Source organism: Propithecus coquereli, unplaced genomic scaffold, assembly GCF_000956105.1.
Source record: "Propithecus coquereli isolate 6110/MARCELLA unplaced genomic scaffold, Pcoq_1.0 Scaffold206, whole genome shotgun sequence".
NCBI classification, from domain to species: Eukaryota; Metazoa; Chordata; class Mammalia; order Primates; family Indriidae; genus Propithecus; species Propithecus coquereli.
Window position 1 is genome coordinate 2,775,460 of NW_012145634.1, and position 13,744 is coordinate 2,789,203.

The 13,744-nt window shown below is 38.6% G+C and overlaps 1 protein-coding gene across 2 annotated transcripts in view; it reads left to right on the plus strand.

Annotated features, from left to right (window-relative positions):
- The window catches only part of PITPNB (phosphatidylinositol transfer protein, beta), a 63,044-nt gene that overhangs the window by 35,093 nt on the left and 14,207 nt on the right, over positions 1–13,744 (plus strand). For both annotated transcript variants that reach the window (XM_012644167.1, XM_012644166.1), the window contains exon 8: positions 7,073–7,150. In XM_012644167.1, coding sequence (XP_012499621.1) covers positions 7,073–7,150 — 78 coding nt within the window. The remainder of the gene's footprint in view (positions 1–7,072; positions 7,151–13,744) is intronic.

Below are 13,744 nucleotides of genomic sequence, written 5' to 3' on the forward strand. Positions count from 1 at the left end.
TTGGTGTCTAGAGTTTAGAATATCTTCATTTTTAAGTGCTATAATAAATATATACTAATAATAAATATGTTACAGTAATAAATATATTGTATATTTGTGCATGAAACACTCAAACCAGTAACTCACCTGAGGGGAGGGCTTGGGAGAAGTCCTGGGGCAATTGCTTAGGGCAGCCCACCAGCTCTGGGCTCTCTAGGAAAACTCTTTTCTCAACACCCAAGAGCTTGCTCCTTTTGTCCTGACTTGCCCATCTCATTCTGTAGCACAACTATTTGGTTTCCTTGCTGTGTTGTAGAATATGAAGTGTGTCACATCAGACATTTGGTTGTAACCTCTTCTCAGGGCTGAAATTCAGGCTGGAATTGTCGTTTCTTCTCTTTCTCCATTATATCTTTCCAAAGGCTTTGGGGGTCTGTCTGCCTTTATAAACATGACACTGCTGGTCATCTCTCATTGTGAAAAGGGTAAGATCAGAAAGAATGGAGGAAGCAATTAGCGTAGTTGTGCTCCAGCCTAGCAGTGCCCTATGCTGCGGCCACCTCATGTGGATCAGAGTGGCCACACTTAGCAGAGCTCTGTCGACAACCCCTGCCCCCACCCCAACCTGGAATGCCAAGATTACCCCCCACCACCACCACCCCAGGACTCTGGAGGGTTTCTTCGAGATTAGAAAGATTACAAAACAGTGTTCTGCTCAGGGCTGTAGATTTGACTGCATTTCTCAGTTCTCAATACACTTGTTTAAAAATTCAGCTTTTAGGATTCATTGGTGGAAAGCCAGTAAAGATTAATGAGAGGGCTGAATTATAGAATATTTTTTAATGCAGTTTTGTTCCTCTGAGGTACATTCAGTAACAGAAACTAGGCCAACAAGTTATTGACAATTAGTGATCCTTTGGGAATCCGCTTTAATGAATAGATAAGAATGATTTGTAATTAGCATAATAATTATATGCAAATGAATGCCTCTGAATTGCTCTAAAACACTTCTGAACTGTTTAAACAGCCCTCCTGAGATCTTGTTACTCTATTAATTTGTGTAGCAAATCTTTTTTTCATAGATCATGCAAAGATAAACTTCAGCCCAGCCCCTGTCCGAATGATTACGAATTCTAAGGTGGTAGGACCTGAATTAATAAGATTTACTTATACTATATTAATGGTACTCTGTGGGAACCTGAAAGGTTGAGGAGTCACTGGGGAGATGTAATTAAAAATATAAAAGAAAGCTGCTTATTTGAAAATAACTGTTGAAATCAGTTTCTTAAACAAGTTAGTAAATGTTATTTCTCTTTACACCTATGTTATTTGCTATTGCAAAATTCAATGCAAACATTTTTTTTAATGGGCTTACCTTTGGAGTCTGGCTTGAATTTTGTCAGCTTCCGTTAGTTGTGTGTTTGGCATTAGGGTGAATGGTGATAGGATCCAGGAACTCTTCTGGAAAATTCAGGGCAGTGCTAATAAATGATCTTTGCTATTTATCTTCATATGTAATTCAGCTTTTCCCCCCATCGTGGGCTTTATTTTTAGGATGGGATTAGAGGAAATAAGCTTTGCTAAGGTGAACTGCAATCAATACCCATGTATTTTAAACTTAGTGATTATCTTTGAGCTGTTTGAATAGACATCTAATTAATCATCTTATGCTAAAGGAAAGCATTTTAAAACAAGCTGCAGGACCCTAATATCTCTCTCAAGTTTTTATATTTACTCTGTAAAACATTTCCCCTCTCTGGGTTAGAGGACAGCCGTTAGGGGTTGATCTTACATAAGCAGGTGTCAAGCAGTTGCTAATGCTTGTGGTTTGGGCACTCTTTTCCTTAGTTTACACTTAGCCTCACCTGTGATGTATGGTTCTTTAAGCAGTTTCTGCTGTCTGGAGCTTATCTCAGTTTTCCCCAAGCTGTCAAGAAATTCCTACCAACTTGCCCCCCCAACCTCCTCCTCACTTCCCCATTCATAATTATGACTTAAATCTGGGCTCAAGGATATTTAGGTTGGCTCAGCACAGATTTTGTACTTGCATTTTGGGGGATAGCCACTGTGCTCAAAGATTCATAAAACTAATATTCTTTGTCTTTGAAATGAATCTGGTTTCTATTGAGAATTTCTATTGGGAGCTGTAGTGAGTAACAGATGTACACCCAAGAGGTAGCACAACTTTTGTATTCCAGTGACAGAAAACACTTATTTATAAGAATTTAATGAATGTATTCTGTGGCTCCAGTGTGGAGACTCAGTAATCCATTTATTTACTGTATTATATTTTATTTTCTTCTCCAAAGGGTTTCTTGACTTTCCACTTGCCTTTTTTACTTAAATAAGAGTTTTCAATTAAATAGAGTTGTATTAACACTAATCCGAATATACTTTATGCTGATACCATTGTATTTTTCTGTTGTTCAGGCACTATTATTGGTGGAGCAAGTAATGTCTAGGGATATTATACCTAACTTGATAATGATGGTTTTACTAAGCCCTTATCCTGGCCAGGCCTCTGGGCATTATACAGATAATTAAAATTGAATCATAAAAAAATTTTAAACACAATGCACCTTAGCAATAAGATTTTTCTACTTTTAAACATGATTTAAAACCCATTTTTAAAATGCATTTCCTTGGCCTAGTGAATTTGCTTTCTTTTTTTTTCCCAAGGATTACAGAAAGTGCATAGCAAATTCAGCCTTCAGAATACCCAGGAGCTGAAGACTCAAGTAGGCTACAGCTGTCTTCACCCACAGTATTCTAAAAGAACTAATGAGATGAGAAGTCTGCAGCTGGTGGCAAGCACAATAAACCATGAGCCAAGGGCTTCTCTTCATCAGAGCCTCCCCTTTCCCCATGGGATCCCAAAGGAGACAGAATACTAACAAAGCCAGCAGGCTGTCTCATTCCACACTATTGCTCATTTGCAGCTATAATTGGTAGCTGAGGTTGCATTCTGTATGCTGAAACTGTCATACATGAAGGAATATATTTGTTCATTGTGATATGGATATAAATCGGCCAGTTTTCACATACAGAAAGACCAAACTAGATGCCCAACGATGAAATTGCAGCAGATACTGTTCAAAAAATTAAATGTTTCTTGTAGAGATACAAAACTGAAGTTGTTAAAACTACACCTGCTTCCTGCTTTTTAGTATCTTGCCACTTAATTCGCCTGATTAAACATTTACGTATTCAAACTAACATAAAACACAAAAATTCCTAGGTTTTGACAAGATGCATTATTCTCATCTGTCAAGGTTAAGGTGCTATTGTTAATAATTGGGTTTTGTTACATTTTCAGTATAATATCTTTAATGTTTGCTGCTTTGTATTCAAGAGGAAGAAGCAGAGAGGGGAGGACTTAGTTTCATATATGCATATATGTGAGTATAATATTTTATATACACACATTTGTGCCCCATAGGGATATCCACTCTGATATCCTTGGTGCTGCAGCTTCTTGAGTTTTTGAAATGTGTTTTGATTGTCTTGCATTTGTTGACACCTTTTGTCATTGTCCTGTGTGGTATACCAGAATGAGTCTGGGGCAGGAGCTAAGGAGGCTGGAGTTGAAGTGCTAGGATAGGTGGGCCATACCACCTCTGAGTCAGAGGGTGGTTTCTGCATCTTTAACATGAGGGGGCTTGGGTGGTCTTTAAGGTTCAGATCACCTCTATGATTCCGTGAATCCATAGTTCAGAAAAGTGTCTCAGTGAACGACTAGCACTGATAATGAAGGCTTAGAAATATACTTTTGAAACTGTATATATATATATATACACACACACGCACGCACGCACGCACGCACGCACTTTGGAACAGTTAGGTCCAGAGTGGAAAAGTTTTGAAGTGTTGTTCATTAGTTAATTAATCTATGTCAAATAGGTATTGAAAATCCCTAAAGCTGTCAGCCTGTTGTGGAGCTGGGCTTGGGAAGGAGAAGAAATATTGTCAAGGAAGTCCATCTAATTCATCCACTGGTATTGTCACCTTCACGCTGCCGTGATCATGTTTTGACCTGTTAATCTACCCCTACATGAGAATAATTTATGCTGTCCAAAATTTAGATCAAGCTCTGTTTTCTTAAATTAGTTGTTTCTTTGTTATGTACTATCCTTATTGTATAATGTCATTGGTTTTATTCCTAATTTAGCACTAGTGATAATTGTGTATACTTTGTCTCACGAATTTTTTTTTCCCTTGGAGCAGGCAAGTTTAAAATCCACAGAGGTAGTTTTTCGGTCTATATCATCAGTTCTAAAATCCTACTCCCTTTTTCCCCCCTCTCATTGTTTTAATATATCCAGAATCAAGAATTGTCTTCCAGTTATGGCATGTTTTATGGGCTGAGTATTTTCTTTCTTAATGGTACATAAAATAGTGAAGCACCCTATACCTGATGACCTCTTAGATTTAGGAAATGTGATACTTACTGTTCAGGTCATCCTTGCTACCTAATATCTCAGATTTTGTTTAAAAAAATAATAATAAAATACCAAAACAAACAAAAACCAACAGCCACGAAAACAAAAAATGAAAACACTTTAGCGTCATTCCCATACCAGTGTCACACTCCGGTCACTAGTAAAAAGGAGAATAAAGGGATTTTCCCCTGAAATGGAATAAACTGGCAGTGGGCAGGCTTCTGGGCATCATACCGATACTTAGAATTAAATTAATTAAGGTGAGAGGCTCACTTGAGGCCAGGAGTTCGAGACCAGCCTGAGAAACATAGTGAAACTACACCTCTAAAAAAAAAAAAGAAAAGAAAACTTTTTCTAATTAGCCGGGCATTGTGGCAGGTGTCTGTAGTCCCAGCTACTCAGGTGGCTGAGGCAGGGGGATCCCTTGAGCCCAGGAATTCAAGGTTACAGTGAGCTGTGATCATGCCACTGCACTCTTGCCTGGGTGACAGAGCCAGAGCCTGCCTCTTTAAAATATATATATATATATATTTTTTTTTAACATAATGCACCTTAACAATAAGATTTTTCTATTTTTAAACATCATTTTAAAATTCATTTAAAAAATTGATTTCCTTGGCTGGTTTTGTTTAGTTTTGATTCTGACTGTAATTCTCTCCATTCTCTGTTGGCAGTTAACGTGCACTTCCTGCGGGTTTAATTACCTTTTCTTTGTTTGCCTCTCCTTTCTACCAACTAGACTGCCTTTTTAGGAGCCAGGACCATGTCCCTTCCTTCCCTGACTTCTTGAATTACCTCTTAACATCCTGTGTGCTACCTTCTATGTGGTGGCTGTTTAATAAATAGATTTCGATTGATGGAAACGATGCTCAAAGTGATTATTTGGTAGGATGTGAAATATTTTCAATTTTTGAGAAAAGTGAGCTTCTCTTTGGGTTTTCATTCCAAGCCTCTGACCTAGAAGAAATGTTGTATGGGGTTACTGGTTTATTTATTTTAGCAGAGTAGCTTATTTCTCAGTGTGAATCCGGGTCTTGGGACCACCTGTGCAGTTGATCCTTTCATCAGTCAGAAGTGAAGTTGTTAATTTTTAGGATGCACTTCAAAATTGGAATTTAAGAATTCATACTAGCTGACAGTAATTGAACTTTCTGCTGATGTACCCAGACATATGAGTAGCTCCAACTGTCCGGCTTCTTGCAGACAGCTCATCCCAGTTCAATTGTTCCCGAATAAGCTGACTGACCTAATGCCTGTGGCCACACATTCCATATTTTAAAGCGTTAAGACCTGGTATGACCAGCTAAATTTGCTTGTTTAATTGTTTTAGCCCATTATTGGGTCTTTTTGTAGCTTCTTAGATAATCTTTAGACAGGCTTCATGTTCAGGATCACATATTTACCTAATTATCTTTCTTTAAAGTTTTGTTTTCTTCCTGGACCTCACATTTTTCCTTCCTCACATAATTTGTTTGTAACTTTCTCTTTAGGAATTATTAACATGCTGTATGCATTTACTGAGGAGCTGTTGAGTTTTGAGTGGGTGCTTCTCAACATGTTTTCTTTGATTTGTGATAAGTTTGTGTTGTGCTTCAGAGCCTGTTCAGTTATTGCTTTGTGCTTGTGTCGCCCTTATCTCCAGAACAGTGATTTTTAGCCAGAGTTTCAGATCTTACTTGTCTGGGTGTTTCCCCCAAAGTATGCGATCCCCTCATGAATGCTGTGAAGGACCCCCGGTTCGGAAAGTCTGCTCAAGAAGGAAGAGGCTCTTTTTCTCTCCTTTCAGCATTTTAAACTGACCAACTGACCTCTGTCTACTGTTACTATTGCAGCCTTTTTTTTTTTTTAAATCTGAGGTTTAGCTCTTCAAAAGTAATTTTTTATTTCTATTTGTAGCGTATGTGTGTGTATGTTTGTAATGACAAGAGAACTTTTATGAAGCAGATAGGTTTAAAAAGATTACTTTTTTACGTCCTCCATTCTTCCAGGAAGAAGATGCTAAGGGAAACAGAATTTACACATGCTAGAAGCTAGAATAAAACCTAGAATTTTAGGGCCATTCCCCTGTGGTATGATGACACCCCTCCCTTACCTCCTTTGACAGTGAGGGGCTAACATGAATGCACTCTCTCTTCCATGAAGAAGCCAAGTTATGTGCACCCCATGACTCTCTGTGAACAAGGGTTTGGAGAGGCTGGTGAAGAAATTGAGGTGTCCCCTGCAGACCCAACTATGGAAGAGATGGGAGGATGCCTCAGAAGCAGTAGTTGTGATTTGTGTTCCCAGTCACAGTAGTTACTCTCTAGCAACTATATCAAAATGCTATCCCTATATCAAAATGCTGAAAATTGAAAAATGTTGGACGATTCATTCTTGAAGATCGCTGTCTGGTAACCAGTCAGAGTGGATTGCTAGTCAAGACTTTTATTACTTACTGTGTAGTTGTTTTGCCTAAGGTAAAAGTTTAAAGCAAAAGAAGCCAAACTGAAAACTTAATGTCATGTAGAAACATTTTCCTACTTTTACGCAAAAAGCGCAGTAAGTCTAATTGGTTTCTGTTGTGAGATTTGGTAGTTGCAAAGAGCTGTTCTGGCAAAGTTAAAGAATATTCTCTGAGTCTTTTTTTCTGCTTCTGACTTTGTTTTGCTTTGCAGGACTACAAAGCTGATGAAGACCCAGCATTATTCCAGTCAGTCAAGACCAAGAGAGGCCCTTTGGGACCCAACTGGAAGGTACTAGATGCTGACCTTTCTGACAGGCAGAGTCTTGGCAACAGAACACTTGACAGGCCCTGAGTCTTGAAGAGCTGGTGACGTTTAAGTGAAAAATAGAAATGCCACAAAAATAGTTTTATTTGCGATAAGGACTTACAGCCATTTGCAGTTGGCCAGCAAGTCTGTGCTGCATTAACAAACAGAACAGAGCTAGACTGTCACTTTCAGCATAATGTTATTCTGATAACTCTTAAAAGAGACAAGTGATTTAGTCTTTGGGGATTGTAATGTTCTCTTTTGAGACTTGAAGCAGTATAAATATCCATGTTAAATGAAGGTTTATAGTTTAAGTTTAGACTTAGTAAAAACTGAACAAGTTCCCTTTACCCAAGCTCATCCTGGCTCTTCCTGGCCTTTCAATAGTTATATTTTTGGGAAGCAGGACACGAGAGGGCAATTTTTGTGGCAAGTAGTTATTTTTGAATAAAGAACACACTTTTATTTATGGAAGTAAGAAAAGTAATTTGAAGGTAATAATTTAAATTGCTATAGAAATATAATGCATTTTAAAGACATCCTCTAAACTAAATGACAAATCCTTAAAGAAGGCTTAATGTGTTGATGGCAAGTTATTATAGCTGATTTGACAGGAGAAGAGGCACATAAAAACCTAAACATGCCCAGAGCAGAATTTCCACCGCAGTGTTTTTTACTTCGTATCCAATCTGTGTGTGCTGAAGCCAGTCCCAGGTCATCGATAAATGATGTCTAGGTGCTAGTTGTTGCTTGCAGATAGAGGATTACTTAACAGCCCCACAGATAACTCATTGAGTAGCTCTCCGAGGATGTAAGACTGTTTTGTGGACAGTCTTGCACATCACCTAAAAGGAAGAGTAAGTCTGACTTTGTTTAATTGGAAATGATTCATAATTATCTTATTTTCACATTTGTTCTCTGGGTAGCGTTCGGTTCAAAATTCTCCCAATTTAATGGCCATGACTGGAAACTTTTAATACCCAGAAAGTGATATATGTCTTTTATAAATTAAGGAATAAAGTGAGTATTTGTGTTCTAAATTTGCTCTAATGGATTTTAAAAATGTTCCCACCCTTTCTCAGATTTCTAGCTGTAGACTTTAGAACTCACCGGGAGTCAGAGAGAAGCCTTGTCCTTTGAGATTTCACACTGGCCTTTAGACCAGAGCACTGTGCTGGAGCAGCAGACAGTGGCTACCTCCAAGGTGCTACAATTGCTAACGGGACATCTTGCTCCAATGAGGACTGGCTCTACCTGATGACACTTTTACAGGGAATAAAGGGGCATGAGCTTGAAACTCGGATGAATTAAATATTGAAATTTCTTCAGATTACCAGTTTTTCATATATAAACTTTAAAAGGCAATGCTCCATTATGTGGTGGAGCTATTGTGTTTGGGCTCAAATCTTTCCTGTAGGATCTCCCAACTGCTTTATAATAGGCAGCAAAAGTAATTTGACCCTCTGGCTTTTCCCTGATGCTAACTTTTTAGCAACTAGTAACATATATGTTTATGATTTTTCCTTTTTTTTTTTTTTTTTTTGATTGACATGGCTTTGTCTTTTATTATTGACTAATGATTATTTAAAATTCTAGAATAAATTTATTTTTCAGAAATGATATGGATTTTAGTTTTGCAGAATAGCAGTCCCCCCTTTTTTTTCTGTGTTAAATAATAACTTACTATTATGCTGGTAGAATGCTGGCCGATTGTGATACCTTTCTACCCATTTGCCTGTTGGTTGTTCATTTTAGCCAAATGATGATGGGTGTAGCTACTGTTACAAATTGAGTTACTGCTTAACTAAATTTCAGTGATTGACCATGATCTCAGAAATAATCAAGTGTAATCAAGAATAACTAAACCATCCACTTACTGCTGCGAAGGGAAGTAAGAGCAAGAAGGATGACAGTCCTGATAATACAACATGCAGAAAAATAGGAACCCGTGGACTTGATCTCGTCAGCAAGCGTGTTTGGCAGGCCGTCTTTGTCAATAACTGTCTTTACCATGGCACTGAGGGTAGTACTGGAGAAGGATGATAGTTGGAAATTTCTATACTCCTGAAATATGAGGAAGTAACAGCAAACAATACATGGTAATTATGGTGAAAAGGAAGAAGAAATCATATTCTGAACCCACTTACCTACCCAGGGTTGTGTGGAAGAATGCTGTTGCATATGTGCTACCTGGTATTTCCTCAGCTGCTTTCTCCTAAGGCCATCTGTGAGCCATCCCACCTACACCCTACAGCAGAAACCTGCCTTACCAGTACACATTCCAAAGTATATTCAAGGCTAAGTGCAAATCCCATGACCTCTTCGAAACTTTTCCACACATATCCCATGGTAGCATTTTCCTTCTGAATTATTACAATATTTACTGGCTTTCTGCACCAGACTGGGTAGAGGGAAAGAAACTTTTCGTTGATGCCAGGTACTATACAAGGTCACATTTAATCTTCACAACCTTCCTGTGGAGTAAGTGCAGCTGCTTCATTTTATAGATGAGAAACTTGGCCAGAAAAACACAGACAATAGCTAATAGTAGAAGAAATGGAACGACGTCCGCTGTTTCTGATTCAGTGCTAGTCACAGAGGTGTATGAGGTGTGGAGATGTAGCAGATTCTGACTCTTAATCCAGTGACTTCCAGATCACCAATCTGCGTCTTTTATGCCCTGTTGCATCATGGCAGTTGTGTGGCTCTGTATTTGTGGTATTTGCCAGATTTTGATAATTTCTGTTATACCAGTGGTACATTTCCAGAGGTCAGGGGATCTGTAGGTGACAGATGTGCTAAGGGAGATCCATTAAAAACCCATTTTGAATCTGCACAAGTTGTGGTTTAAATAACTTAACCCTAACTTTGAGCTTTGGTTTCCGTATCTCTAAAATGGGAATGATATTAGTAACTATTATACCTCAGAATGTTGTTGTGAGGACTAAGTGAAATAATGTTAAGTTCCCAATGCTGAGGAAGTGTCACAGTAAATGAAAAGAATTTTCAGCCTTCATCATCTCTTGAGGTTCAGTTCTATCAATAATGCTGTCTATCCTATTTATGGCCAGTTATTCCTTATCCCTGTCTAATTAACCAGGGGTTCCCCTCATTCTAGTATCTGGGGATTGTTAAACACATCCTGGCTCACTTGTCTTTACCCCATGTGGTTGTATGTGTTTAATGAGCATTCGACTTGGGTCTGCCATAAAGCAGGGGCCATGGTTTAGAGAGGATTTGCAAGCAGGGGATGAGAGGGCTGCTAAGGAATAGAGTTTTCCACATTTGTTAAGAATACAGACTTTTTTTAAGCCTATGGTATGATACATATCTTTTATTTTTAAAAAACTACAAACCCAGAGATGCAGGCCTTAGTTGTATATTCATTTTCCCTCTGAAGAAAGAATTTTTTAAATCTGAGCACGTGAATTATATTTTGTTACTTGGGGTTCGACACTTGATTAAGTGACTATGTGCATAGTAATAGGAGAGCAATTTATAACCTGATTAAGATTTTTGCTTTAAGGCAGAATCGTGCATTTCTGATGGATGTCAGTGTCTTACTTCTCTATAGCACAGTGTGCGTGTGTGTGTGTGTGTGTGTGTGTGTGTGTGTGTACATCTGTACATGTTTTCATTTGCTTTTTGTTTGGAGGGCGTTGTGTGGGGTGACATTGACATGTCTACCTATTCTGATGGTTTATCAAAAACATTTTACATGTGGATTTCTTTTAGCTTTCCAGTTTACCTTCTCTGATCTAGGTGAGAAATTGTCGTTTTAACAAGTTGAAACACTACCTCTCAAGATTATGGTGTCATTTTTACCCTAGGGCAAGGCCTTATTTCTTCATTTAAACCAGACACCTCATGAAGACTTAAGCTTCTGTGTCTACAAATATATGATAGTTAATAATTAGGCCTCTAAAGGTCTTTGTAGGAGGCTTTGCCAAAGCATCTGTCCCTTACAGTGCTTGACATGTCTCAGAAGTCTCAGCCAGTGCTCTGAATGTTGGGGTATATAAGGGGGTCAAGTCAAATAAAGAAGTTGATCCAGAAATTATGGTGGTTTTTATATTATCCTTCTATATGTTCTCTTTCTAATTACAAAGTCATGTCCCATTTGTCTTCTGTGTTGATAAACTAGTCTGCGCAAATGCTCCAGCGGTTGGAGCTGAGCTTTCAGTTTGTCATACTGTTTACTTGCTCAGTGAGGCTTTAAATTCATTCTGAAATAACTATAGAGGCCATTCTGGATCCTGCAAGCCAGTGGGGGGCAGCCATTTTTGTGGCTTATAGAGTTCTAATTTGTTTACTGCCACACCACCAAGATTCCTTTCTCTTTCTACCCCACATCTGTGAAAAGATGGCAGTATCCTTGCTGTTATTGGCCTAAGATTAAGAAATTACAAGATAACTTTTGGCTGGGGATAGAAAGAATGGAAGTGGGTGATGAGGCAGAAGTTGAAATCCAGGTGTGGAAGTCCCTTTTGAGGTAGAGACTGGCAGGAAAGCCACCCAGAAACTGAAGTGGCGGATGAGCAGTGTCCTTTACTTGGTAGCTGCCCTAGTAGGAAGACCGAGGGTGCTCTCTTGCTTCTTAGTCTAGACTTGTCTGTGAGGCCCAGGAAAAATATGAAGGCATTTGAAAATATGCTTCTAAATATGTCTGAAACCCCGTAGTGCGTGGCATAAAGAGGCTTAATAAGTAGTTTCTAGTTAGACCACATTTTGGGTTATGTATAATAAAGCAGATCTTCGAACACGGTTGATTTTTTTTTTTTTTTCGAGTACCTAATTTGGTGACTAGGTTTTTAATTCAATTTTTAAAACACATATTTAGCATATAGTATGTACTAATTATACTAACTGCTACAGAGGCTACCAAAAAAGCCATTCCACATGTTAAGAATCTTAAGTGCCCCACGAACGAGATCTGGTAAGTTCTAGCCTTACCTGGGCTATTGAATGTCTCTGTTCTCAGGCAGAGCCGAAGGATTCGGGCACGGACAAATGAGTGTCTTACTCAGGTTCAAGAAGTGATTTGGCAGTGTGGGCTTCTTGCAGAGTTTCTTCCGGACACTTTGAGGAACATAAAGTTTGCTTCATGAGTTTTATTTGAAAGTGAACTTCGGGTTACACTTGTATGTGGTGTTGCTCCTCAAGCAGTTGGACACAAGCATGAAGCACCTATCATAGTCCTGTTTAGTAAAATGGGTGTGAGCCACAAAAAAATTAAGTTCGGAGGAATATGGAAGATATGACTGACTATTTTTTCACAGGCAGTAAGCTTTCCTCTCTGAATTTCATTTTGCCTATTTTTGTGAAATTAGTTTAACCTACGATTAGTTTAATCTTGTGAACTTTATCTCACTTCCTTTTCCCATTTAACATTTCCCATTTGCCCAGCCAGATGGGACTCTTTCACCTCTGAACCCTACTAGAGTCTTGTCGATGACCTTCTTGTGGCACTTAGTGTGTCTTGGGTCAGGGTAGCGGTTTATGTGTTCCTTCCATCTCCCATCGCTCACACTGAATTTTAAACCATAGGTGCTGTTACCAAAAGCTTGGCACTCGTCCTCGAGGCCGCATCAGAAGAACTAGAACAAGTGGTTTGAGGAGAAGGAGAGAGAAGATTATTACTTTGCCAGCAAAGGAGGAAAAATGGTAGACCTTCTTGTCTCAAACCACTTCTCATTCTGCCCAACTTACCTTGATATGTGGCAATACCGAGTGTGAAGGTTTGCTCAGAGTAGGCATTTAGTAAGTATTTGCTGGATTCAGGTTGATTATATTAAACCAAATAAGAATCAGTTAAATGTTCGACTTGGCCATGTAGTTACAGAAATAAAATGGTCAGTGTAGGTCTGTCCAAATGGCTACTAAAATAAATGGCTACGTAAATAAAGTAGAGAGAGAATGGCTGTGAGTTAGGGAATGGGGTTCCCCTTGAAATTCCAGTAAGCTCACTTCACATATATTCTGCAAGCTCGTGTTGATATTTACTGACACACACATACTGGCAGCAGCCCCAGCAGCACGTTTATTTTTAACTTTCTTAGTGAAATCTGGATTGGAAACTTACATCACAAAATCAACAGCTGAAATTGAGCATTCAAATTGCCTAACACTGAAAAATTAAAATATGAAGAGAGTGTGAAAGCCTCACAGAAACTTCTGTGTCTTTGCAAAGTATTAGTGCAGCATATACCTGTTCCATCTTCCTCCCAACACATTTCTAAATAGGAAAAAATATGTGTAAAGTTGACATGTCCCATGAAACCATGAGAAGACTGCATTTTAAGTTTCCAGAGTGCCTTTGGATTCTTTCTTTTTTTAATTTTCAATTCTCTTTTACCATTTGTATATATTTGTTTGTCACAGATTCAAGAAACTTGTTCCTGTGGATAACATGGACTGATTGCTCACCCTTCCAGTTAAACACACTACGTTTTGTTTAGTTATGTTGTGTGGCTCTAGTATACATTACTCCCCCTTAGGCCTCGACCACATACCTTAGAGTAACCTAATACGGGTTCTTAAATTAAAAACATGATTTGAGTTTGGGAGTTTCATTTA